The sequence below is a fragment of the Callorhinus ursinus genome, unplaced genomic scaffold (genome assembly GCF_003265705.2).
Source record: "Callorhinus ursinus isolate GAN/ISIS: 27379988/994484 unplaced genomic scaffold, GSC_fseal_2.0 scaffold16, whole genome shotgun sequence".
Taxonomy (NCBI): Eukaryota; Metazoa; Chordata; class Mammalia; order Carnivora; family Otariidae; genus Callorhinus; species Callorhinus ursinus.
In genome coordinates, this window is record NW_027397078.1 from 16,247,946 (window position 1) to 16,273,243 (window position 25,298).

At 34.2% G+C, this 25,298-nt stretch overlaps 1 protein-coding gene across 2 annotated transcripts in view; it reads left to right on the forward strand.

Moving 5' to 3' along the window:
- Positions 1-25,298, forward strand: part of DMD (dystrophin) — a 2,222,747-nt gene that overhangs the window by 993,615 nt on the left and 1,203,834 nt on the right. For both annotated transcript variants that reach the window (XM_073901937.1, XM_025857655.2), the window contains exons 37-41: positions 1,439-1,609; positions 15,199-15,321; positions 17,698-17,835; positions 20,572-20,724; positions 21,596-21,778. In XM_073901937.1, the coding sequence (XP_073758038.1) occupies positions 1,439-1,609; positions 15,199-15,321; positions 17,698-17,835; positions 20,572-20,724; positions 21,596-21,778 (768 nt within the window). The remainder of the gene's footprint in view (positions 1-1,438; positions 1,610-15,198; positions 15,322-17,697; positions 17,836-20,571; positions 20,725-21,595; positions 21,779-25,298) is intronic.

Genomic DNA, 25,298 nt, shown 5'->3' on the forward strand with positions numbered 1-25,298 from the left:
TCCTATTCTCCTTCTCTCCCTACTTTCTTAATTCACGTGGGGGTTAATGACTTTGAAGAGTTTTGTAATCTGGATATCTGTTCATATCCACCTCTCACCTAATTACCCAAAACAAACTCTGATGACAAAGGGATTCCAGGATTTATTTTGGTGTCATTTTGCAAATTCCTGCCCATTTGACTTGTTAGTACTGTGTTCTTATAGCTAACATAAGGATCAGTTTCCCGGTATCATTCAGAGCCTATCTGAGTAAACACCTGAAATCCAGTCATCTGGACATTTTACCTATGCAATATCCAAATCTTCGTAATTAGTAACAGTACTGAGCTTATATAAATCTGGATGTTTTTATTTTTAACTATATGTAAAATAAACATGGCTTTGTGTTCTCTGTTTGTGTATTGAAACCAATTATTAGGATGTCCTGAGTCATCTTTCTGAAAGGCAACTTAATCTTCATTAAAAAAAAAAAAGTGGTGCCTATAAAAGGATATGAGAGGTATAATGTGTGAATTTATCTTATTGATACTATGTTATCTCCATTTGATAACATCTTTCAAAAGTAAATAGGAAGAGTTGAATTTTAACAAATTCCATTTAAATTAATGATTCCTTATTTTGTTTTGCCAAAATAATGGTAATTAACTAGTGGGTTGCTATTTAACACTCAAAAATTGTAGTTTCTGTCTGAACAATTCATTTGTTTCTTTTTTATGAAAATTATTCTTTTCCCAAGATTATAGTTTATTTTTAATGAAAAACTGTTGATGTATTTCAGGCTACCCAAAACATATTCACTCTGTTGTGTGTACCTTATCTTACTCTCTCTTGTCCTTTGATGTGTAGTTAAGGAATGCCATCTTATGGTGAATTTCCTTCAAGGCCCTTGAATTAATAGGACCTGAGTGGTTTCACTTATACCCTCTCTGACCCCTTGGGTCAGGCAGAACCTTCCTCACTCCCTCTGTCTGTGACACAGAATCCTTATCTGTTGGAAAATCCATTTTTTTCCCCATGACACTCAATATAATAAAAAGGAACTCAAAAGTACCCAGGAGGAATAGAAAATTGTTCTTCAGCTACCTTTCCTCCTGAGCATATATTAAGGTTGCTCCACAGCTATGAAATTGAGTAGAGTTAAGATAAAATAAGACTAAATATTCAATATTATGATTGTTGCGGGCAACATAGAGAAGTCAGGAAAATATCCCTCATCCTTCCTCAGACTGAAAATAAGCCTAGACTCAGCTTAAACAAGGACGGTGATCTATTTTCCTGAGTCTCCTCTATTTTATGGATGTTGGCTTTTTTTCCTCCCTCTGTATTCCTTTGCATGTACTCGTTCTTTCTTTCTCTTTCTCTTTTTCACTCTCTGGCTCTCTCTCAACTTCCATTTAATTACTAACGTCAAGCCCTGTCTCTTGCTCACGGAATATAGCGTTTAAAGGCTGAAATGAATGACATGCGCCCAAAGGTGGATTCCACGCGTGACCAAGCAGCAAACCTGATGGCAAACCGCGGCGACCACTGCAGGAAAGTAGTAGAGCCCAAAATCTCAGAGCTCAACCACCGATTTGCAGCCATTTCTCACAGAATTAAGACTGGAAAGGTAGGAAGATCTGCTCCAAGGTGGAAACTAGTGATAAATGATCTCTTGCGAAGGTTGCGCAGTACTCTGAAGGGGGCAAGCGACCCCCACAGCAAGGTTTTCAAAAAGAAAATGAAGGCCAAAATGTATATAAGGAAATTTTACCACTGAATCTCATGGGAGATCAATCTCTCCCCGCTACCCCCCACCAGTCTCCCTGTCTCTCTCTCTCTCTCTCTGTCATTTTTCCTTTCATGCCACAGCTATTCTAGAACTGCATTCTGTACTGGTTTACATATGTACTTTCAGGGGTAACCTACAGCAAAGTAACAAATAGCATGCTGCAGGCCAACAACAACAAAAAAGCACAAAAGACATCCATCTAAGGAAAGCATTACTGACTTATTTTGCCAAATATAATATTGCTTGTGTGTAATATGGATCAAATATCCAAAATGGGGCCTTGTATATCTCCTGCATGACCTAGGGTGTTTGTATCTCTTTATTGGTTGTGCACATGTGTGTATGTGTGTATATTTAACTCGCTCTTGCTAATTGCCGATACTTACTGTGACGAAACCCATTAGGCTACAATGACATGCTCAAGCCATGAAAACAAATGATTGCAAAGCTTATATATCTTAATTTTGTAATTTTATATGTCTATCTATATTCAGTTTAATGAAGAACCAGGGAATATGGAACTTTTGCATGATAACCCTTTATATTTATGTAACATTTAATGAACACAAAATCTTACCTAATAGGTAGCTTGCAAAAATATATAAAAATATATAAATCCAACTTTTTTGGGTTAGTGTCAAGTTGCAAGGTAATTACCCCCAATTTTATAAAATGTCAATTGACACATTTTTCAATATATATAATATACTTTCAAATACAAAAATGTATGTAAAATAAATATATGTATTTACATATACAGATAATTGCTATAAGTAATCTTAAGTGAAAAAAACATTTTTGAAATATTTGTGAGAAAATATGTAATATGTCAGGTAAGTGTTGACCCCTGGAACAATGGGAGAATATGCTTGAAAATTATTTTGAAAAATATGGACACTCAATAATAGCATGATTTGCAATTGCTCTATTTTCTAACGCATTCCAATGTATCACTGTTATATGTATTAGTACATATTTAAAAGAGTTTCTAAAATATATTGAAATGTGATTTGAATTTTAAATACTTTATACCCATGAAACATATTTAACCTTCAGAACTCGCCTTCCCAAAGCAAAAAGGGTATTAGCTTACCTTAATGCATTGGTTCATCTTTGTAATGTTTAAGTTAACGAGTTAGTGATACTCATTTATGTACTATTTTAAGGAAGCTGTCCTCACCTGGAAAATATCTGAAAGGCTCCTAAATTTACTTTCACAGCATAATTGTTTTTTGTAAGAATTTACTCTGCTGTTTAAGACAATCGTTTTTACTTCTAGGGCTTATCATTAGAGTATGTAATATCTAAACAACCAAAGGCTATTTCAGTCATCTTAAGAAATGGATGCTAATACTTCATTACTAGGTTTTGTATTCCTCCTGTTGTATATATCAGTAAGCTAGAGAATATTTCAGAGAAAACGTGCTATTATTTTCTTGATCCTTTCAACAGTAGATTGAGACAAGTTATGTCACAAGATTGTGACTTGTAGATATTGAAAAATGAGTAGAATTCAACCTGTATGATAGAAGCTGCCAGACTTAGCATGGCCAAGAGAAGTTTGTGAATTTTCATCCTATGTTCTGTACACATTTGTTAGTTACTTCTGTACATCATTCATTAGGTGAGCCACTCGCTGTACTTCTTTTATTTTCCTTACTGAAGAAAGACATTAGAGATTTTAAATAAATATTTTCAATTATATATTAATTAACAAAAGAATCACATTGTCACTTTTCAAAATACTCCTTTTTCTCTAAATTAATAAAGATGACTGGATGTGATAGTGACCCCATCTGGGGGCTTTGAGAGATAATTCTGCTCCATCATCATGATGAAACCAAAAACATGGAGATAAAGCTTATCCAACATTTTGCTGATTTGTTCATTGCATCGTGCTAGTGAGTATGGAAATATGCACGGGTGCAAAAGATACTTAAAAATATCTGTTTACGAACACAAACTTAAATAGTCATTGCAATCATCTGACATGCTTAATACTAGTACATCTTCATGAAGATGTTCAATTAATGAGGTAATTCCAGCAGTCACATAGTATAATATGAAGAGCAGTGGGCATGGAAGATGGAATCCGAGGCATAATTTTGTCAGCATTAGGCAGAACATGTGGTTTCTCTTAAATTCCATTTTAATGTTTATAAGATAAAGGAGTTAAACTAGATTAGTAATCCTTAAAAGGAAAGCATTCCACCACTCCCCCCACCCCCCCAAGGGTTATTATTTAGAACAGAATGTATAAAATGGATAACAGGAGGGTTAGTGGATGGGTGATTTCTGTCCTTTTGTCTTTCTCCTTCCTGTGGTAGGGTTCAAGAGATACAAGTTATGTCCATAGAACATAGTGTAAAGTCTCTGGGCTAGACTAGCTAAAATTAGGAGTAGTTAGATTAGCTCTTAATAGTTCTGAAGTGTGACAGCCCAGTGATCTTTTGTTGATGCAATAAGGAATTTAAAATAATGACCTGTATGTGTGTTTGTTTACAGAGTATGGTAATTCTGGAAGTGCTGGAATTCTCAGAGGTGACTTGATCCCAAAGTCAAGCTCCTAATACAGTAGAGCTTATGCATGGGGAAGATTGGGGTGGAGTATACCCTTCTTATGGTTGAGTTTATGGGCAGGTTTTACTTAAAAGAATAATCTTGGAGAAAATCTACAGTGATTAAATAAATTAAAGTAGCTTGGGAATATATATGGGTAGAAAATAGACTCTGTATAAGAACTAACTTCAGGATCCTTTTAAAGGTCAACTAGAAAGGACACTTGAGTAGAGCAAAATTTTACCCTGAAAATTTACTGACAATCCCTGGATTCATTGTTTGGTGAAGAAGACAAAGTTTATGTCTTCTGCAAAGACTGTCCATGACAAGAAATTACAAAATCCGGAAGGCATTGGCCACTGTGGTCCTCAGTTTAGATTGGTTGAGAACTTGTCCATCAGATGCAGCTCTCTCTAGTGGGAACTTTTAACCATTAATGAGGAACAGCATGGTGAAAGGAAAAAGTTCTTAGTTTCAAGCCACAGAACTTGCTTTGAATGTGATCATGGATGTGACACTTCACCTCTCAGAGCCACCTCAAGATTGTGGTAAAGATCGAATGACTTGGGCGCCTGGGTGGCTCAGTTGGTTAAGCAAATAAAAGATCAAATGACTTAAGATATGTAAAAACATACATTTTAAAAATCTACATGTTACTTTATAAAAACAAAATGGTAGAAATCCTTCATATCCACAATTATTTCCATCATATTATATATTAGCTTTGAATGGCCAGATTTTGAGAATTGAGACAGAAATTGATGGGAAAAAGAAATGGAGGAATGACTGATTTCTCCTTCTGGCCTTTAAAAGTGTAGAGGTAGGTTTATAATACAGGAAATGGACTGGGATCAAGAAGATGTCTTTGCTATTTCCATTGTAAGGACCAGCCTTATAGATTATCAAGTGGACCAATATAAGAAATGCTAGGAAGTTCTGCTTGTCCCAAATATGACATGAAATGCTACCTTTTCCTATTTCATTTAGGTTTGTCGGTAATATCTGATTGCTTTGAGAAAGCTTAATTTCTCCTAATCTGTATGAAATCAGTTTGAGAAAATGGCAGTTTTAATGGGGATGGTCAGAATTATAGAAATGAATCAGTGGTAACTTCCTAACCCAGGTAAAGTCAATGAAATCAATGGGGGGAGACAATATGTCTCAACTCTTTCGGTCTTAGGGCTTCTGAACATGGTGGTGTAGCAGGGTGCTGATGAGAAAGATACTGTCAGGAAAAGAAGATAACAGGAAACAGATGCATAGAGGGCAGAAATAAGGCAGCTCTACTCCTCTCCATCTTCTGAGAAGCCAAGTTGGAGAAGGGAGTCTGCATTTTGGGAGAGATGGTAGTTGAGGTAGGTCTTAAAGGATTACTGAAGGAATGGTTGGGAAAAGGGACCAATATGAATGATCTCTTACCAACAATGTAGTATTTTAGGTCATAATGTTTGGTTCTGTGGTACCTGTATTGCTAGCTAAGGTATGACGAAGTCAAGGAGCTTATTGTTTAATTGTGGAGTGAGGTATGTTCATGGATATTGGGCCAAGAATGAGTGTATGCTGAGTGAATTTACCAGCCACTCTAGCAACATAGAAGAGGTAGCAATTCAGGATAACCTATGAAAAAGCTCAAGAGTGTATGGAGTGTTCAGTGGAGAGTACATTGTTTACCTACAAAATGTAGAGCATGGAGCATGAAGCTTAGTTGTGGATGATAAGAATGAAGAGGATGATTAGACACAGTGTGGAGAGGTCATGACAACCAGACAAATAGTTTATGCTTAATTCAGTCGGTGATGAGGAGTTCTTAATGTTTTGTTGTTGTTGTTGTTGTTGTTGTTGTTGTTGTTGTTTTCAATGCACTGTTGAAAGGTTAGTCCAATAGTGGTTGGGAAGAGAATTCAACTGAATAATAACAGGAAGTAGGGAAACCAGTTAGGAAGCCATGGTGATAGTCTAGATGAGAAACATTGAGTACCTCAAATAAAGGGGTATCTCTGGGAATGAAAAGGAAGTGATAGTGTAGAGCAGTGACTTTCAAAACTTTCTGTACTCGGAGCAATTGTTAAAACACAGATTGCTGTCTATCGCCTGCCCCTACTGCCCACAGAGATTATGATTCAATAGGCCTTGAGTGTGGCCTGATATTTGCATGTCTAAGAAGTTTCTAGGTGATATCAATGCTAATGATCTGGGATCCACTTTGAGAACCAGTGGTCTACAGACATTAAGAACTAACCTAGACTTTATTACATGTGAGGGCCAAGAAGATGGTGAGCTGAAAAATGTCTCAGAATTCAAGACTCATTGAGTATGAAAGTCTACATATGAGTTTCAAGAATAAAATATGCATCAAGATATATTTATCACATTATAATAATTTCAAAATAATGTTGACTAAACAGATTTTTTTCTAGCTATATCCTATTAATATAGGTAATTACCTTGTTACAAGATATTATAAAACTTATACGTATAATTTGCCTATTTAAATTGTCTTCATTTCTATGGAGCTGAAATGTTTAAATTATTGGCCCTGCAATTCGTACCAACCAAAAGAAAGGTGAACTTGTTTTCTATATCTTCAATTCTTTATTAAGATTTATGTGCTATTGGGAAAAAAAAGAGTTATGTGCCGTTAGATATTTTATACCCTATATTCTTTAATTTCCATAATGGGCCTTAAAATTGCTTTTATAATTCATGTAAGCAGTTTCTCTATATGTATTTAGTGTAATTGTCACATGAGATTTGGACTGTCTGGTATCATATGTGTAAATATTCATAGTTTTGTTGCTATTATAATTACAGTGTCAAGTTTTTGACCTCCAATCAGTGTTAGCAGATGGAAAAGTAATCGTTCTTTGGATCAGAGACTTTTCAGACACACACACACACACACACACACACACACACACACACACACACACAGCTATGAGAAAGCCAGTGAGTCTCCCATTTAATAGAGAATAAATCAGGGGAAAGAAAAAAACTCTATGTGGTTGGGTCTAATCTATCTTAAATAGTGGCTTTATATGTGAAAAGTAATGTATAAATATGTTAACAATAGTTTAGACAAATGTTTTGGCTTTCCTAAACATCAGTGGGTAATAAATAATACCTCTTATAAACATGACCTAGAATGTCAAAATGAGATTTATTGGATTTGAAAATTTTAAGTAATACCTAATCTTCAGTAATCAACTTTATCAATGCAAATATATTGATCTTTTTCCACTTCGTAGTCTCTTTCTAATTTAACACCTCCTCGGATAGAAGAGAACATGGCCCATTAATTGGTATGGTTATTCTTATTTGCATATGTGTGTGCCTGTATGTGTACACCCCTATATGGTAATACATGTGTATTGTTGTACACATGCATATACACATACACTGTTTAATAAAATTTTCTAGAAAGAAATTATAACAGAAAACATAAGTAAAAACTTTGATAAAGTTCCACAGGAATTGCATAATTTGTAGGGTGCTAAAAATGTAACAATTACAGTTAATATCCTTAAATAATATTAACAAATTAATATCCAAGCCATGTAATACTATACCTGCTAATTTTATTTCACTGAAATAAATAAGAAATGAGCCTAGCAACAGAATTCCTATATTAACAACTTCTTCTCACATTTGTAGTTTGCTATCCCTTTATCGAGGTTAATTCTGTTGAAAATTTAGTAACAAATCCTTCTTACAATCATTTAAAATGTTTTGAAAGTAGATGTTAATCCAGTTTGGTGAGCAATGTCATTTGCTAGAACTAACTGGGTCTTATTAGCATGATATTTAAATATGTAAAGCTATTTGGTGATTCCTGATTGTCATCCTTTAAGAAGGAAAACTATTCCTCTGATCAGTCATCATCATATGCAAAAGTAATCATTCCTTGGACCAGGGACTTTCAGATATTTACAGGGGACTATGAGAGCCAGTGGGTTGCCCATGTTCTCACAGCGTGGTTAGAAAAATGTCAGATCCTGGTTCATTGCTTTGTCCACTCCAGCATGCTGAAACCCAGCGTACTTTATTACCTCTGTTTATAGTATCAGGTGTTGATTGTCGGTATATTATATGCTAATATAAACATGTCTAATCTCACCTAAAGAAGCAATGATTTCAGTGCACTTCTTTGTATTAAAAACAAAAAGAATTGAACAAAAAAGCAGAAATGAGAGAGGAAGGGAGAAAGGGAAGGAGGAAGAAAAAAGAAAAAACACACAGTTGTCCAAAGTGTTGTATTTTTGCTTTTAATTCATTTGTCTCCCTCATATATTTTTACAGTGCAATCCTTTCTTCTCCTATTTCAGCTGCTACTTCTGAACTCATTTAATCATGAGGTAAAGAAATATTCCAAGTTATATTTAACAAAAAGCAGGCAGTGGGCTGATTCTTGAACCACCAATATATCTTAACAAAATCAATATATTTTCTATCTAATTCTGAAAAGTATGACCATGAGATTAATCTCATCAATTCAAAAGCTGATGTACTGGGTAACATCCTTTAATTAACTCCACAAGGTTGGGAAGTTACCTCATTTTCACATTCTCATCCTCAAAGCATTCAAAGATAAACCAGTACCTTACCTAACTAGTAAAAGAATCCAGCCAATATAGTGTCACTCTTCTGAGTCAATTTGCTTTATTTCTTAAATTTAATTTCTCATGTTTTTTTGGAGTTTGCTCTTATGAATTTAAAGTAAGTGAGTGAATGAATCTATAAACTATGTGATTATCTTCATTCTAGATAGGTCTTTCTAATATGCATATTTTTCTTTGTAAGTTTTCTTTCCTCTCCAGATATTTGGATTTGAAATAACTCTTCATACCATATCAGTACTATGTCTTTTCTGTGTTACAGGATGTTACTGGTCCTTGAAACTTTATTCTTTTTGATTTCCATGAATTATTTTATTTTTTATACCAACATTGTAATGATAAATAAATTTTCAAAGCTGCAGAGTGGAAAGAGGAGACTGATTGATTTGAAGCATTTTTAAACCAATCTATAGCACTCAGATTATTTATTTGCGATTTAGATATTAGTGTAATTTGAATGTAGGGGCCATTTATCACAATTATTGAGAGTACATAGTCCATATTAACAAATGTTTACTTTGCTGTCTGTGTAAACACAGTCATTATTATGTTAGTATCTATGCACTTAGAAGTAATATTTAACTAAAAGTAAGGTTACAATTTAAAAATTATAAAGTGTGTCTGAGTAATTCCAATTTACAGTGAATCCATTTGTAATTAATTTTACCTTTTTCAGTATGTTATTGTTTGTTAACTTGTTATATAAGTCACCTTTAATGCTAAGACTTTAACAAAGCCTTAAATTTCATTAATCTTAAATCATAGAGCAAAGCACAATTAATAGCTGTTAAGCAAACTGAAACATTAAAAAATCAAGGAAAACAAAGTGTTGTCTTTCTCAGTTTCTCTGTCTCTTCTTTCTTTTGTGTCCATTTATCTGTTTATTAAACTTTCGTATGTTTTACTTTATTTGTATTTTGTATGACTACACAGTCATGTTAAAGCTGTTAAGATGAAAAGGTAAGTAAAAAATTAAATTGTGCAGAACCTATGCCTGGTTTATATTCCTCCCTACCATATTATAATCTTTATTTGATTATTTTCTGTGTATTCTAAAACCTATCTTGTGTACATCGTCTAACTTTGTGTGATTTAATTGTGATTCTAGTTCTTCTGTGGTCATATATTTTCTTTGAATTCAATAGTAATTTATGTAATAATTAAGATGATTTATCCACATTGCTTTCAATTTCTTTAAGTGATTTATCATAATTCTGAGTTTAAAAAGCAGGCATTATATACTTTATATGTTTTAAACTTCGGTGACTCATGAGTGAGCTATTAAATTATGGAAGCTTGCTTATTATGCATTTCTTTGATAAACTTGTATAATAATTCTAAATTACAAAACAACAAAGACCAAGTATTGATATATAAAAATAATTGGTTAGAGAAGCACCTGCCGTAGAATTGTTATGACCTAGTGGTAAACCAGTGAACTCTTAAGGAAGCATCTAAATTTTCCCTACTCCTTGTTTCTGAACAAAGAGTATTAATCACACAGGTGTCAAATGGCTGGTCTGATCTGGTCAATAGTATAGCCAAAATAATTGGGTTGAGTACTTATGGTTATTTCCGTTACAAAATTGGTCACTGGTTAATTCGGTTAATACATTGGATGTTCTAAAACTAGTAGTTGGTATTGTAAGTACCTTTTCTATACAAAAAAAAAAAAAACAGAAGTTATATTTGCTATGGAAAATAGAGTACATAACATATATTCTGAACTTCAGGGATTAAAAAATCTGGTGAGACAAAGCATAAAATGTTGAAAGTAAAATAACGTTACATTCAAATATGTAAGATACTGAAGTACAATGTAGGGTACTGTACACATTAAATGAGGAATAGAGACTCCTGATAGATCATGTGGAACCCATTCCCATAAGTTTTCCTATCCCCAGAAGGCTTCTGGAAAATTCCTCTCAGAGAACATATCTGAATGCAAGTGAATAAGATGGACATTGTAAGAATTGTCTAAATCCACTAAAATTTATTGACTAAAACATTAGCATCTTGACTCTCATTAGTAAGACATTACTCTTGTGGTAGATTTCAAACTAATAATGAGCTATTTGTTCTTTTCAAAGTCATAATAATAATAATTACTACAGATCTGTACTGTCTGAAAAGGTAGCCACAAACCACATATGGCTGTTGAGCATTTGAAATGTGGCTACTCCAAATTAAGATGTGTAAAATACATAGTGGTTTTTGAAGTCTTAATAGGAGAAAGTGAATGTAAAGTATCTTCTTAATTTTATATCAATTATAGGCTTATATGGTATTTGGGGAAATTAGGTAAATAAAACATTATTACAATTAATTTCATCTGTTTCTTTTTACTTTTTAGTATGGCATCTAAAACATTTAAAATTACATATATGACTTGCATTATATTTCTGTGTAGCTCCATTGCTACAGACAAAACCCTTTGAATTCAGAGGAGAGAATTTACTCTAAGTTGATAAAATCTTAGGGAAGTATTCATGTGAAAAGTGTCTTATTCCTAACATATCCTAATACATCATCATCCTGCCTCTGCTTGTATATTTTCAGCAATGGGAAACTCACTACTTTAAAATTAGTGCTTTTAAGAAAGAAAAAAATTTTGGCACTAATCAGTTGTTCCTGTATTAAACTAAAATTGAGGCTCCAAGTAAATTTCTACCCATTGATTCAAGTTATTCACTTTGGAACCACACAGAATAATTCAAATCCCTAATCTGTATAATGGCCTCTTAAACAAATGCAGAGTAATCTTTGATCAGGAAATCCAGACCCTACATATACTACTAATAAAATCTAAGTTTGCATTATCTTGCTTGATTAATTAGTAAATCATTTTGTGGTAGTATTTCCTAAAAGCTATTTGTGTCTGCTTATATTGTTTTTGTACTTTGTGGTATCACTGTTACTAGAATTTGGCCAATCAGGTCTTTTCAATTTTATAGAACAAAAATTGGGTTATTTAAAATTCTAGACCATTCAAGAGCTCCCTGAAATGTTTATTCTACTACCCCATGATTAGTCATTCATTTACTTAGTTTGTCGGGCAATATTCATTTATGAGTGCCTACTATGTACCAAGAGTGACTCCAGGTTGAACAAGACTTGACAAATACCTTATCTTCATGGGGTGTTCATGGAACTCATCCTTCTCGTTGCATGTCTTTTTGCATGCTCTTTGTGTCTCCAAATATTTCCTGATGAAAATACCGCACAGAGCAGAAGAAATACAAAGCCCTTTGGCATCTTCTTTGAAACTACCCTGTGCATTGATACAGATTAATTAATCAACAAGTTTTGTTGTTCAGAATGACACAGTATTACCAAACTGAGTCTCAGTTTCTCCATGCTCACCTTTGGAATTTAATGATTTTGTCAGTTACCTTGGTAAAATAGAAATGCTCTGGCAACAAGCATTTATTTTATCCTTCATAAACCATATGTTTTCAAAAGAGAATCTTTTAACAGAGTCAACGGATGGGTACGATTTTGAGAGGAGACCAAGTCAGTACTTGTCGAGCATTTATTGTATGTCATATGGATACATAGGATTTGGGGAGAAAATGATAACCCATATTTATTGAGCATTTATTGTTTCTCAGACAACATTCTAACTACATTTGATCCTCATAACAACCCTATGCGGTAGATATCCTTCTTATCTTCATGTTACAAATAAAGAAACTGGAGTTCAAGGGGGACACATAACTTGTCCAAAGTTCCCCAGCTACTAAATGGTGGAGCCCAGATTCAGTTTTGGCATTCTCATGCAGGAGCATAGGCTCTTCACCAGAAGATTAAAAAAAAAAAAATTCTAAGGGCCAAGAAGCAGGGAAGTACCCAGAGTTCACCAATAGGCCTGTAAGAAAGCTTGATATTAAGAGCACTTAAATAAGGCTAGAAAGGTCCTTGGGGCAATATTAGGGGAAGTCTTGACTATCGTGCTGGAGTTTAGACTTCATTCTACTTACACTTCTTGAATAGAGAAATAACTTAATGAAAGCCATGTTTTTGGAACATATTGACCTGATCACAGTGCACAGGATAGAACTGGTCATATGAGAAGGAGATTATACCCCTGTAAGGAGGTTATTGCCTTAACTCCTGTGTAAGGACTATAAGAGATGCTATCTCTGGGAATAGAAAGCAAGTAGATCATGGTGAATGAATTCACAATTATTTGATTTGATTAGATATTAGAGTGAAGTGTTGAAAAATAACATGACTCACACTTTAAGCCTGGGTGACTGAGGGAAAAAAAAAAAAAAGGTCTTCTATTACAGAACTAGGGAAGTTGGTGTTGCAAGCAGCTTGGGGGGAAAGATAATGAGCTCACTTCTAGACACGTTGAACTCTAAGAAATCAGCTGGCTATTGGAAAGTCTATGTTGAATTCAAAAATTCAGCTTAAGATGAATATCTGGGAGATACTGTGAAAGTTATAGTTAAATTTGGGAAGATAATACAATGCATTAGGCAAGGAGTATTGAGAAAGATGCTTGGAGGCCCAAGTTCTGAGCCTTTGAAACTACACCCTGTATTTGATTATGGGGAGAGAGGGTGAGCTAGAGAGGTAGCATGCATAGAAGTAAAATAGATAAATCTGCCTGCAAATGGACCCATGTTATTCTGACACCCAAGCACTCAATAAAAGTTATTTTAAAAATACCTATTGTTGTATTTTCACATAATTATGTAGAACAATGCAGTTGCTCTAATTAAATATTAGCAAATGTGAACAATTCAATAACACAAAATAGTATCAAAATAAGATTGTTTAGTTATGATTCGAAAAGTTGTTCATCTTTTTGCATTTATAATACTTTGAGAAATATGTTTTAAAAGTGTAGAGGTATGTTTATAATACAGCGGTGGAAATGTCCCTTAAGCATATTTACAATACTCCCATTCTGTACTGGTTCAAGAGCCAACTATGACATTTCAAATTGCAAATGTTCATTAGGATTTAAAAATAATACTGAAAATAAGTCACTTTTTAAAAAGAGCCCATAAATCCTTTCTGGTGTGTGTAAAAGTGCCTGACAGATAAGTGTCTATTTGTGTTGTATGTGCGAATCACATTCTCGTTAATATTATTTGATTATTCACTTTTTCAGGAGTAGATATTTGTTTTTTCCTTGAACACTTATCTTTATTGTCCTCTAGGAGATGCTGTTTAATAAAGAAAGAGTAAGATTATGACTGGGCATGTGATGGGGAACAGTAGGTGGGGACCAGACTTGATGCATGCCGTCGTCCTGGCATAAGACACCAGGGGTCGTTCCTGAATTGGTTTTACAAATGGGCAAATGTTTAGCTCTGTAAGAAAATAAGATTTCTATATGTCATCTATGAGTTTTCAGAAGCTATCAGGTATAAAATATTTTTAGTGTTTTAATGCAAAGAAATTGAATACAGGGTAAAGATCAATAGCATATTTATTTTATTAACTGTTTGAACTTTGATAATTAAATATTGCCCACTCTTTTGAATATATATTTGATTTCCAATGCATTTTTAATCATCACTCCTCTTCAAGTGGTTTCTTTAGAAAAAAGGGGCTTTAAAGTTTTTTGAGACTATGGTCAATATAAATTTCAAAATGAAAGAAACTTATGTTTGTCAAGTTGGAAAATATATTCAGATTTTTTATGTGAAATATTCTGGGTTCATTCATTTGAATTTTTTGTGCTACCAAAGAAAGTATTCCTAAGGCAAGCTCATGGCATTGTTTGTCTTATGAGAGCGTGCCTGTCAAATTTTCCATGCTAAAAATGTCATTTAAAATATTGGAGCAGATTGCCATGTAGTTTTTCTGAGGGTAAGGAGACAATTCTGCTTTTCTACCTGAGGTTACTGTTACTTGGTGAATGACGCAATTTCTGATAAGACATATTTACGCAAATGGTATTTATATCAGAATATTTTAAATAAGATCAAATTCAACTTTAGAATATGAACAATTAGCTCAATCAAATATATGGAAATGAACTTTTGTTGAAAAAAGAGAATGACAAATTGCATTATCTTGCATGTATGTTCAGCTCTGATGATGTTAAATGTTTGTCTTTATTTGCATCCTCAGGTGCTTTCCCACTTGTATTTCAAAGCCTTCATAAAATATAATATGGAAGCATAATGCATGTCATTATTTTAACAACAGGAGGTTGAACAAATGTAATTTTTTGCATTTATGTTTCTAATAAAAAGTAATTTTGATTTAAATTAGCACTATCTTTTTTTTTAGGCCTCCATTCCTTTGAAGGAATTGGAGCAGTTTAACTCAGATATACAAAAATTGCTTGAACCACTGGAGGCTGAAATTCAGCAGGGGGTGAATCTGAAAGAGGAAGACTTCAATAAAGATATGGTAAATTGGTGTGATACAAGTATGAATGACCTAGGAGTGGAAATGAATAAATATTTGGAAAGAAATTAGATAACTCAAGTCTCCAACTAAGTTCTCGGCGCATACCTTGCACATTTTGTGATTCTAATGATTTATTACAAATGCAAAGTATTCTGGTTGAATGTTTATTATGAATGCCAGATTACTGTGGTATGGTCACATAGGAGCACTTGCAGATCCTAAGAAGTAGTTCCGCAGTTTTGCTTTGACCTGTCCTATTTTCAAACTCAGAGGACAAAATGTAATGGAGGGAAAAGAGTTAAATTAGAAAATAAATCGGAAATTTAATAAGAAACTCAGCCATCAAGGATGGATGGTGTTTTGTGTCAGTCATGATTTTGGTAATATAACATTTATTTCAGAGGGAGGGTATTAGACACAATATAAAAAATATTTATTAAAGTTTACCACAAAGTGGTTTTCACAAAAAGTTGATGAAATAGTACAATAGATGTCTAAAATATGTATAAATTCATGCTGCTTATTTCATGGGAGTAAAGAAATATAACCATGTGGGCTGTTCCCAAACTCATAACATTCTCCTTCAACCCTGATTAATTTCAAAATGTCTGTTACATTTCTCTCTGGCTTGAATATTTCTGCATCACACCTCTTTTCACTGACTTTTTTCTCCTTCCACGTCCTTGTCACAATTTCCTTTTCCCTCTTCCACAGCCATCACCAACATGGCATTCTTAACTTCTACATATATCATGCTTGAGATTTCTCAGACATGTATCAATGTTAGGAAATTCTCAGACAATGCTTTAAAATGACATTAAAAGGCAATATATGAATTTTAGTTAGTAGGCATGTGAAGCAATAGGAAAACTATTTTCCACCAATCTTAGTTTGCACTGGTATCAATTCTGAATTCCTAGAGCAGCCTGAATCAATCAGTACTCCCTGTATATGGGGTTCGGTAGCTTTGCCAACTCAGCTCAGCAAAAGAAAGCCAAGAGGAGGCTTTCCAAGATGCTGAGGTACAGCTACCTCTCCTTCATGTCAAAGAAGAAACCAGAGGGTGCTGAGGTGAAAAAGAGTACTGCTTACCTCGGGCTGTTCACCAGCTCTGCCCTATGGCTAGCCCTTACCTGCTGTGGGAGAAGAAGTGAAGCAGGTTTTTGTTGTTGTTGTTGTTGTTTATTTTTTTGTCCTCAGCCCCAGCAAAGGAAAAACTAAAAGGGAAAGACTTTTTAAAATAAATAAGGTCTTTCACAGATGATAAACATATGTCCGTTTTATTTTATTACACTAGTAATTGACAAATCTCAGATAAAATGCCATTCCTCTGAAAAAAATAAATAATTCTTCAGTTGCGTATAGCAGTTTAAATATGCACTGCAGATTTAGATAGGTAGCGTTTGAGTACTATGGATGATTACACACAAATACACATACATGTGACTTTAAAAAAAATTGTCTAATATTTGTTATTCTTAGCTCATTAGAGTACCTTGAGTACCACTGCAGGGTGAACCTCCTCAAAAGAAAGCTTTCATATACTGAGTTGAAAGAAAGATAGGAAACTAGAAGTGAAAAATCAAATGGTCACATATGCTACCATATTAGACTGGCACTTATTCAAATAGTTTTCTTTCAAAGTAAATGAAAATATTATTCTTGGAGTTTAAAAGCTAAATGCATACTGAAAATAATTTTCAAGGAATTTTCCTAATCCATATTTTAATACTTACTGGATTGCATTTATTTAAAAACAACATGCATATCTGATGTATTTTTAGAAACTAGTTGCAATATTCGGCAGCAGTGATTGAACACATTATTTAATAATGCCCTAATATTTGTACTAAATTTGGACATATAGGTTATTCAAAGTAGGTGACTAGAAATTAGTGTACATTTAAAATATGTTCACTTAGGACTGTGTTAAAATGTTAAGAATCGTTGCCATCTGACACGCATCCACATCCATATTTTACATGGGTTAGGTTACATTATAGATAACACGTTTAGTTCACTTCTCCAAACTAATTTCAGGGAATCTACCAAAAATCAAAGCCAGAAGAATGCTTCACACCAATTGGTACCTTGTCTGAAATGACGAAGTACCTTACAACATTATCTTCCTGCAAATGCCCCCCATCAGGTGTATCCTTTTGAACTCGTTGGCGTCCTTCCTAGATCCTTCTTTTCAAAGTTCAAGTAAACCATATAAAAGCAAAACTATGAGCATAGTATCTTAGAATAACTTTCCTGGAAAGTCTTAAATTGGATTTTTCTGTGTGTTTAAATAATATGTTTTATTATCTCTTTTTAACGATGTACAGCTTATTAAAAACCAAAATGAAGACTGTACTTGTTGTTTTTAATCAGAGTGAAGACAATGAGGGTACTGTAAAAGAATTGTTGCAAAGAGGAGACAACTTACAACAAAGAATCACAGATGAGAGAAAGCGAGAGGAAATAAAGATAAAACAACAGCTGTTACAGACAAAACATAATGCTCTCAAGGTATTAGAGCTAAAATTATAATATACCTTGCCTGTGGTTTTTTTTTTCTCATATGTAGGGTAAACTATATTGTGCATAAATAAAATCTGCTTAAGAGTCTTAGTCACCAGAAAATACATTTTTTTTTCCTGTTCAGTGTGTGTGCTTTATTTAACATTTTTGAGTGGTGTCTTCGATTTTGAAGGAAGTGTTGCTTAAAAAAAAATTTTTTTTTTTGGCTGATACAAATTTTTCTGAGTAGTGCTTGGAAAATATTACAGTGCATCATTCATTGTGTTTATACATTTAATTTTCTGATAGAATTATTTTTACATTACTTTTACATCTGTCTTGAATGACCTGCTTAACTGCCAGAATAACCAATTCATATTTTTGTGGGTTTTCTGCTGCCTATATTTTATTGATTTTATCTAAAGTAGGTCCAGTTTTCTGGTAATCTAATATTTGTTTAATAAGGCCTGGGATTCTACTTAAATTTTTTTCCAATTAACTTCATTTTGCTTTTAAGAGAGTCACTCTTTGCAACTAACTAAGCATCTAGAGAGTCTAATTTCATTTATAAAGGAATCCTCAAAAATAATGTCCTTGATGAAGATCTGGCACTCTCGTATGAACCAGCGGTAGCGTATAGCCTCAAGCACCCATGTGACTCATCTGGATGTGTGCAGAAAGGACAGAATAGTGTTGGTTTTTCTATAATAATATTTAGGAAGTTCTTGACATGACACTGGACTTGTGAAGAGTTTTGTGAAATAACCTTTTATTTTTTAATGTGCTTTTCAGTATCCCCTATTGGCATGCATGGCTGATTTTCTAATACTGTTAATTGCCAAACTTTTCATTGTAAATCACTCTTGTAGAGCTATGTAGTTATGTGGGTAGATCCACCTAGTAGGTGGATGAAGTCTGCTTTCTATATGCAAAAAAGAGTATAAAACCTTTCCCCATATAGTCAGACAACCAAATAAACACTGCTGAGAATGTAATTACACAATATTGTGCCCGCAAGGAATCCACAAGAAAAGTCTAATTGGCTAGCAGGTGTTCTGAAGGTAACTGCTGATAAATATAGTAAATAGAAAAGGCCTCTTCCTTGAGGGAGTGCAAGAGCAAGCCATAATGTGCTCAGAAAATCAGAAAGCTGTGTAATTCACACACTTCCAACTGTGACCAGGCTTTCCAAAGCATCTATAGTGGTCATATGATGATATGTGTCCTACTGAACAGCAGTGTTTAATGGTTATCTGGCATATCTCTAAAGAAATCTATATAATGTCTCTAAACATCTTTACACATTACGCATCACCTTGTGCTTAGGGAATGAAAGGAGTTTGAGATTTTATGACCACAAGCCCTTTCTCTTGGCAAAGATGTGAGTTGTGTCACGAATAAGACATGGCTCAGTGCTCATTCACGTGGCTTTATCCTGGTACCTTTGAAAAAAGCAGCATTCCATCTGGCTCATCCCAGGAATTTATTACCTCCACAGGAGGTTTAGAAATTCAACTAAAAATGTAAACTGCAGTAAATTTTACATCCTCAATTTTGAACAAAATGAGAATGAAATTTAGATCATTCTTGCAAATAAATGTTAAAAGTGATTATGAAAATCTGCTCCACTTGCCAAACTAATCTACACCACCAAATTCAGTAACTATATTAACCTGCCAAGTGGCTCCAGTTCTAGTCCTTATGAGATATTTCAAAGAAGGTCAGAACTTTTCCAAAGCAATGAATATTTCAGCAGTTCTTTGATATTCCTTATTTTCTTTTGCTCCAGTTAAATCTGTACATGAAACCCTAATTGCTAATGTTCCGAAGAAATGAAAGCTGTATTCTGAACTCTTACATTCCCTTGTGTTATCGTAAAATGGCATTACAACAAATTCGATTGATCGGGGAGGACATTGGGTGTGCTTGTAAGGAGGAAGATGATAAATTGCCCCCCTTTGTTGATTTATTAAGCAGTTGCCCTTATTTATCTCGTCATGTTGATTGGAAACCATGCACTTCCCTTTTCTTTTTAAACTAATTCATCATTTTGCATTTGGAACATGATTTGATATAATAAGAAAAAGTTGGCCATGGAAGAGCAAAAGAAAGAGCATTTTATAATAGTTGTCATTTTCATGTACACTCACAGATATGTATCTTTCACATTTCTATGTATATAGCTCAAAACAATTTATATGATAACTAGGATGATTTCATGTTTCTAATCACAAAATATTCATGGCCAATGAAAATTTTTATGGGGACTGCTAAAACCATGAATGTAGTTGCTTCGCTATGTAAACTTAAAATTTTGTTGATGAACCCAGGGCTGAAGATACAAATTTTAGAATTTGTATGTCTTTTAAAAGTCAAGTACAAATTCATTAAATTTGTGCAAGTGTCTGGTTAATACAGGTGTATTCATATACTAAAGTATTTCACATAGACTACACGATAATTTAGTTGACTCATTTAGTCAAATAAGACAAGATTTCTGAACAACTATGCACATGTCAGGAGAAAATACTTTAAGTGGGTTGTTCAGTTTCCCTTAGCTTTGTGTGAATAGGTCCTGCCACAAAAATACCTAATTTCATCATCTCTTTGTATATTTAACATTTAAAAGTGAATTTAAGTGAAGCTGTACAAGAAGATGAGGGGTTCATTATTTGTAAATAACTACAGCCAGAAGTGTACTATACATATATATTGATATTTTAATAATATCTGCACCATGAACAGGATTTGAGGTCTCAAAGAAGAAAAAAGGCTCTAGAAATTTCTCACCAGTGGTATCAGTACAAGAGGCAGGCTGATGATCTCCTGAAATGCTTGGATGACATTGAAAAAAAGTTAGCCAGCCTACCTGAACCCAGAGATGAAAGGAAAATAAAGGTAATGTTGTTTTAGAATGTCAATACTAGATTTTATTGCTACAATTTAATTTCTTTATCTTAACATGTGTGGATCGTATTTAAAATCGTTGATGTTGTTGTTTCCTCCCTTAGTGTTCTCTCTGATTTGCTGCATTTCCTTGTATTGTGTTTTGTTTTGGTAAATGTATTGTATTAAGTGTTTTTTAAATTGACATAATGTGGAATGAATAAAATGTTTTATTTCTAGACAGTGTAAAATGAATTAAGAAATGTCGTATGGTTTCTGGTGAACTTGTAATTGACTTTGTGTATCTTTGTTCCAGATGAACAAATGATTTATCGGTATATGGACGACTTCTTTCTCATGTTAGCACATTCATTTCATCAGAGCATCTTCACACATCAGTGTCAAATCTCTATAGATTGATTTGCATATTGTCCGAAGATGTTTTTTTTCTGTTATTATTTCACACTTTTTATTTTGCTTCGTTCTCTGTTGAACTCCTCAAAACTTTAAAAAAGAAAATAAATAAGCACTGACCCTCTAAATTATATTCTATGTGGATGGTCCCTAAGAAATAATGAGTAGCCACTCCAGTTTGGGTTAGCCCCCAAAACACCAGAGGAATTGAGAAGAAAGGAAAATGTTAGATGGATTTAAATATTTTACTAATTAGCCTATCTAAAACTGAGCATTCGAAGGATAACTGAAATAACATTTGGATCCTTGGGGGAAGATGACAGTGATGGCTTCCATAGTTGTAAATCACGGAACATGACAATAAAATGACAACAGCCTTTGAAATTTCTGAGAGAAGTGTGTGCTGCTTGCGGGTTGGTTGATGTGGTTAGCTAACTGCCCTGGGCCCTGTATTGGTTTTGCTCAATAGGAAATTGACCGTGAATTGCAGAAGAAGAAAGAGGAGCTGAATGCGGTGCGCAGGCAAGCTGAGGGCTTGTCTGAGGATGGGGCCGCAATGGCAGTGGAGCCAACTCAGATCCAGCTCAGCAAGCGCTGGCGGGAAATTGAGAGCAAATTTGCTCAGTTTCGAAGACTCAACTTTGCACAAATTGTGAGTTGTTACTGGCAAACCCACATGTTTGCAACTGCTACCCTAATAACAGGCCTACTAACAAACGGAAAAAAAAAAAAAACGGTACAATTTCAGACTTCTACTATGCATTCTGAAAGTGAGCAGTTTCCCCTCACTTTGGGCTCCTGCAACGCTAGTGATTAGTTTTTCAGATTAAGAACACAATAAATCAACTCACATAGGAAATAGGCCCTTTAACACAAACGAAAACTGCATCTTAATTTGTTTTGCCACATCATTTTTTCCATAACATTGGCAATGTCAATTTGTCAATGGATCATACATTTACATTATTTCAGTGTGTAATCCAAAAATACGTATTGCTTTCCTGAGACCATCCCATGCCAATTTTACTTTCTTAATGTATACATGGTAAATAATAAATCTTTGGTGAGACATCTTCTTATAGCAACTTGCATAAGGACCTTATCTCATTGACTTAGAAGAATAGTAGTTTAGTCCTCGTATCTGGCTTAACTACTTAATGGGTTAAAAGGCTTTTCAGAAGTGAATGCCTAGTAAGATGGTTTATAACTGATAGCAGATTGGAAAATATCAAATATTGTGACCACTGAAATATTACAAGCCAAAGGGAAAAGGAACAACTGTTCTTTCAAACAACTGGATGGATATTTGGTGATTTTCTCCTTAAAAGGGCAATTCATAAGCATAAGTTGGGTCTTCGCTCTTTATTTGTAATAGGGTATAAACCATAGGATTTTTTCTAACAAATACATTTTTTGTTCCTATTCTGAGACACCATAAAGTGAAGAGGAATGCTTACTGCTATGTAATCATGCAAAAATAGTGCTTCCCACAAAACAAATGTGTTAAGGCTGGGGATAAGGATTTCTTCATGTGTTAGGTTGAATCATATGAAGCCAATAGATATTCAATCATTTTCAACCTATGTAAAGGATAATTTCATTTGTTTCAACCTTCAGATGAGACTTTGTGGAATTCCTTATGTGATACTGTTGATTCCATTTAATATGGGGTATTTTAAAAATATGCCTTAGACAGCATAGCTTTATTTTTTAAGCATGTAATTTTGTTAATGCTGCTTATTAACCAAGGGAAATTATACTACATGTTATTGTTACTTCTTTTTACAAAACATTACAAAACTCCATGAATACACTGTTTTTGATGAAATCCAGGACCCTAAGATTTAATAGCAGCTGGATATTTGAGAAGTTGGAAGAAGTAATATAATATATTGAGACTATTACATTTGAAATCCTATTCCAGCTGATTGCACATTTCAGCCTATTATCCTTCCTATTAAATGTTATGAACATAATATGTCATAAATCACCAAAGCTTACACTAACAGAAAGCCTGTGTCTGTGGATACAAAATGAATTGAAAGATTAAGGCAACCATAAAGAAAATTCAAGTAAAATATTTTCACTGAATTTAATAGATCGTTCAAGGAGAAGTCCCTTGCTTTGATTTATCTCACTACTAACTAATTTCTCCATTCCAACTTTCCCCATATCCTAACACATCCTATATACAGGATTAGATTTTTTACAACCTGGTCAAGGTAAGTTATTAATTTTTTATAGTTAAATGGACACAGGATCAAAAATCTCCACAAACCACCCACTTAAAATGTCATTACGTCCTTATTCATAAAGGGCTCTCAACACATATTTGTAAAACATAATGATGATTGGTAAAATAAACCAAGGACATGTAAAACCAGCATAAAATTTTAAAAGTCATAGTAAAATGCTAAGTTGTAGTTTCCCCATAAACTGTTTCTTCTTGATTTTATAACTGAAAGAGCCAAAATTCAGAAGGTGCCTGGAGTGGGGAAAATAATTTTTGAATATTTATTTATTTGAAAAAGAGCGAGAGAGAGAGGGAATGTGTGAGCATGAGCAAAGGGATGGGCAGAGGAAGAAGGAGAGGGAGAAGCAGACACCCCACTGAGCAGGGAGCCCAGTGGGGGCCTGATCCCAGGACCCCGAGATCATGACCTGAGCCAAAGGCAGACGCTTAACCAACTGAGCCACCCAGGCGCCCCGGGAATATATTTTTAATGTAAACTCTGGGTGTCCTTGATAAAAGAAGTAATAATAATATGTATGAAGAACAATCAATTTAATATTACAATTATATTTGGCTTTGCATTTTAATTAGGCATAAAAGATGATTGATAAATAGATCCAAGATGTATCTTTTTATTCCACTGATTACTAATGTATATTGAAAAACTGATTTCACATGTCCACCAACCTGGTTAGAGTCATCTTTCCCAATTATCATACAATGAAGCCTTTTGAGATTAGCCACAAGTGAACAGCTTAACCAAAAATTATGTTTAGAATAATCCTACAGTGGCTCTGATGCAGTACAGGTCATCATAACTTCAGTATTCTTTATTTCCCCCTGGTTCCCCTTCTCTATTTGTCTCATCTTTCATTCTCCCAATTTTCCTTTTCTCTTCTCTCTAGATGTAAATTCTAAACTTCATTTGGACTTACTGATTTTCAGTTAGTCTTTCATATCTTAGGAGTAACAATTCAAGATTGCAGGGAGTACTCTGAAGTGCTTAACATTGGAGAGTTGCGTTTAAAAATGAGAAATTATTTTTCCTTGTTTCAGAGATAAAAGCTTAAAAATTGACTAAGCAGTGTAGAAGTTGTGCACTTCAGGGACCATGTCCATGTCAGAACTATATATGGCAATTATGAAGCTCAGACAAGGTCTGGAACTTTGAGGGAGCCGTGTGGCAGCCCTGGGCCAGACAAGAGTGCAGACCAAAGCAGAGTAGCAAGTTATCTCCAAACCATAGTCCTCAGGACAATCCTAGAGACCACAAAGAAGGGAAACAGATTGGGAGGAAGCAGGTAAATTTTTCTCTAAGTATTCAGGAGGTTGGAGCCCCTGCCCTAGTTAGGAATAGAAGACAGTTCTAATTATACTTCTTGTTGACTTGCAGACCTTGCTGATCAGTGAAGACCAAGCAATGATTTTAAACTGAACATGAGGAATTTTTCTGCAGGATGTTTTATAACACCTGTGTGGTCTAGTAAAAAGGCCAATCCCTGGGATGAACAGCCCAGAATATAAATCCCACTCTGTCTTCTAGCTGTATGCTTATGGGTAAATAAACATCTCTCAGCCTGATTTCCCTCATCTGTACAACAGGAATATGGACTTTTGTGATAACGAAACATAGTAACATTTATAAAACACCTGCTGTATTATAGGAGCTCAATGAATCAAATTTTTTTCTTCTTCCTTCTGTATGTAACACTGGAAAAGATACGTTATTTTTAATTTTTATGTCTTTTTTTTTAAAGATTCCATTTATTTATTTGACAGAGAGACAGCGAGAGAGGGAACACAAGCAGGGGGAGTGGAGAGGGAGAAGCTGTCTTTATAGACTGTTAAGAGGATTAGGCTCAGCATGTACCATAGATTTATAATGTTATTAACAACAGGTAGATATGTTTTTTTCGACGTAGATTACAAATTAGATTCC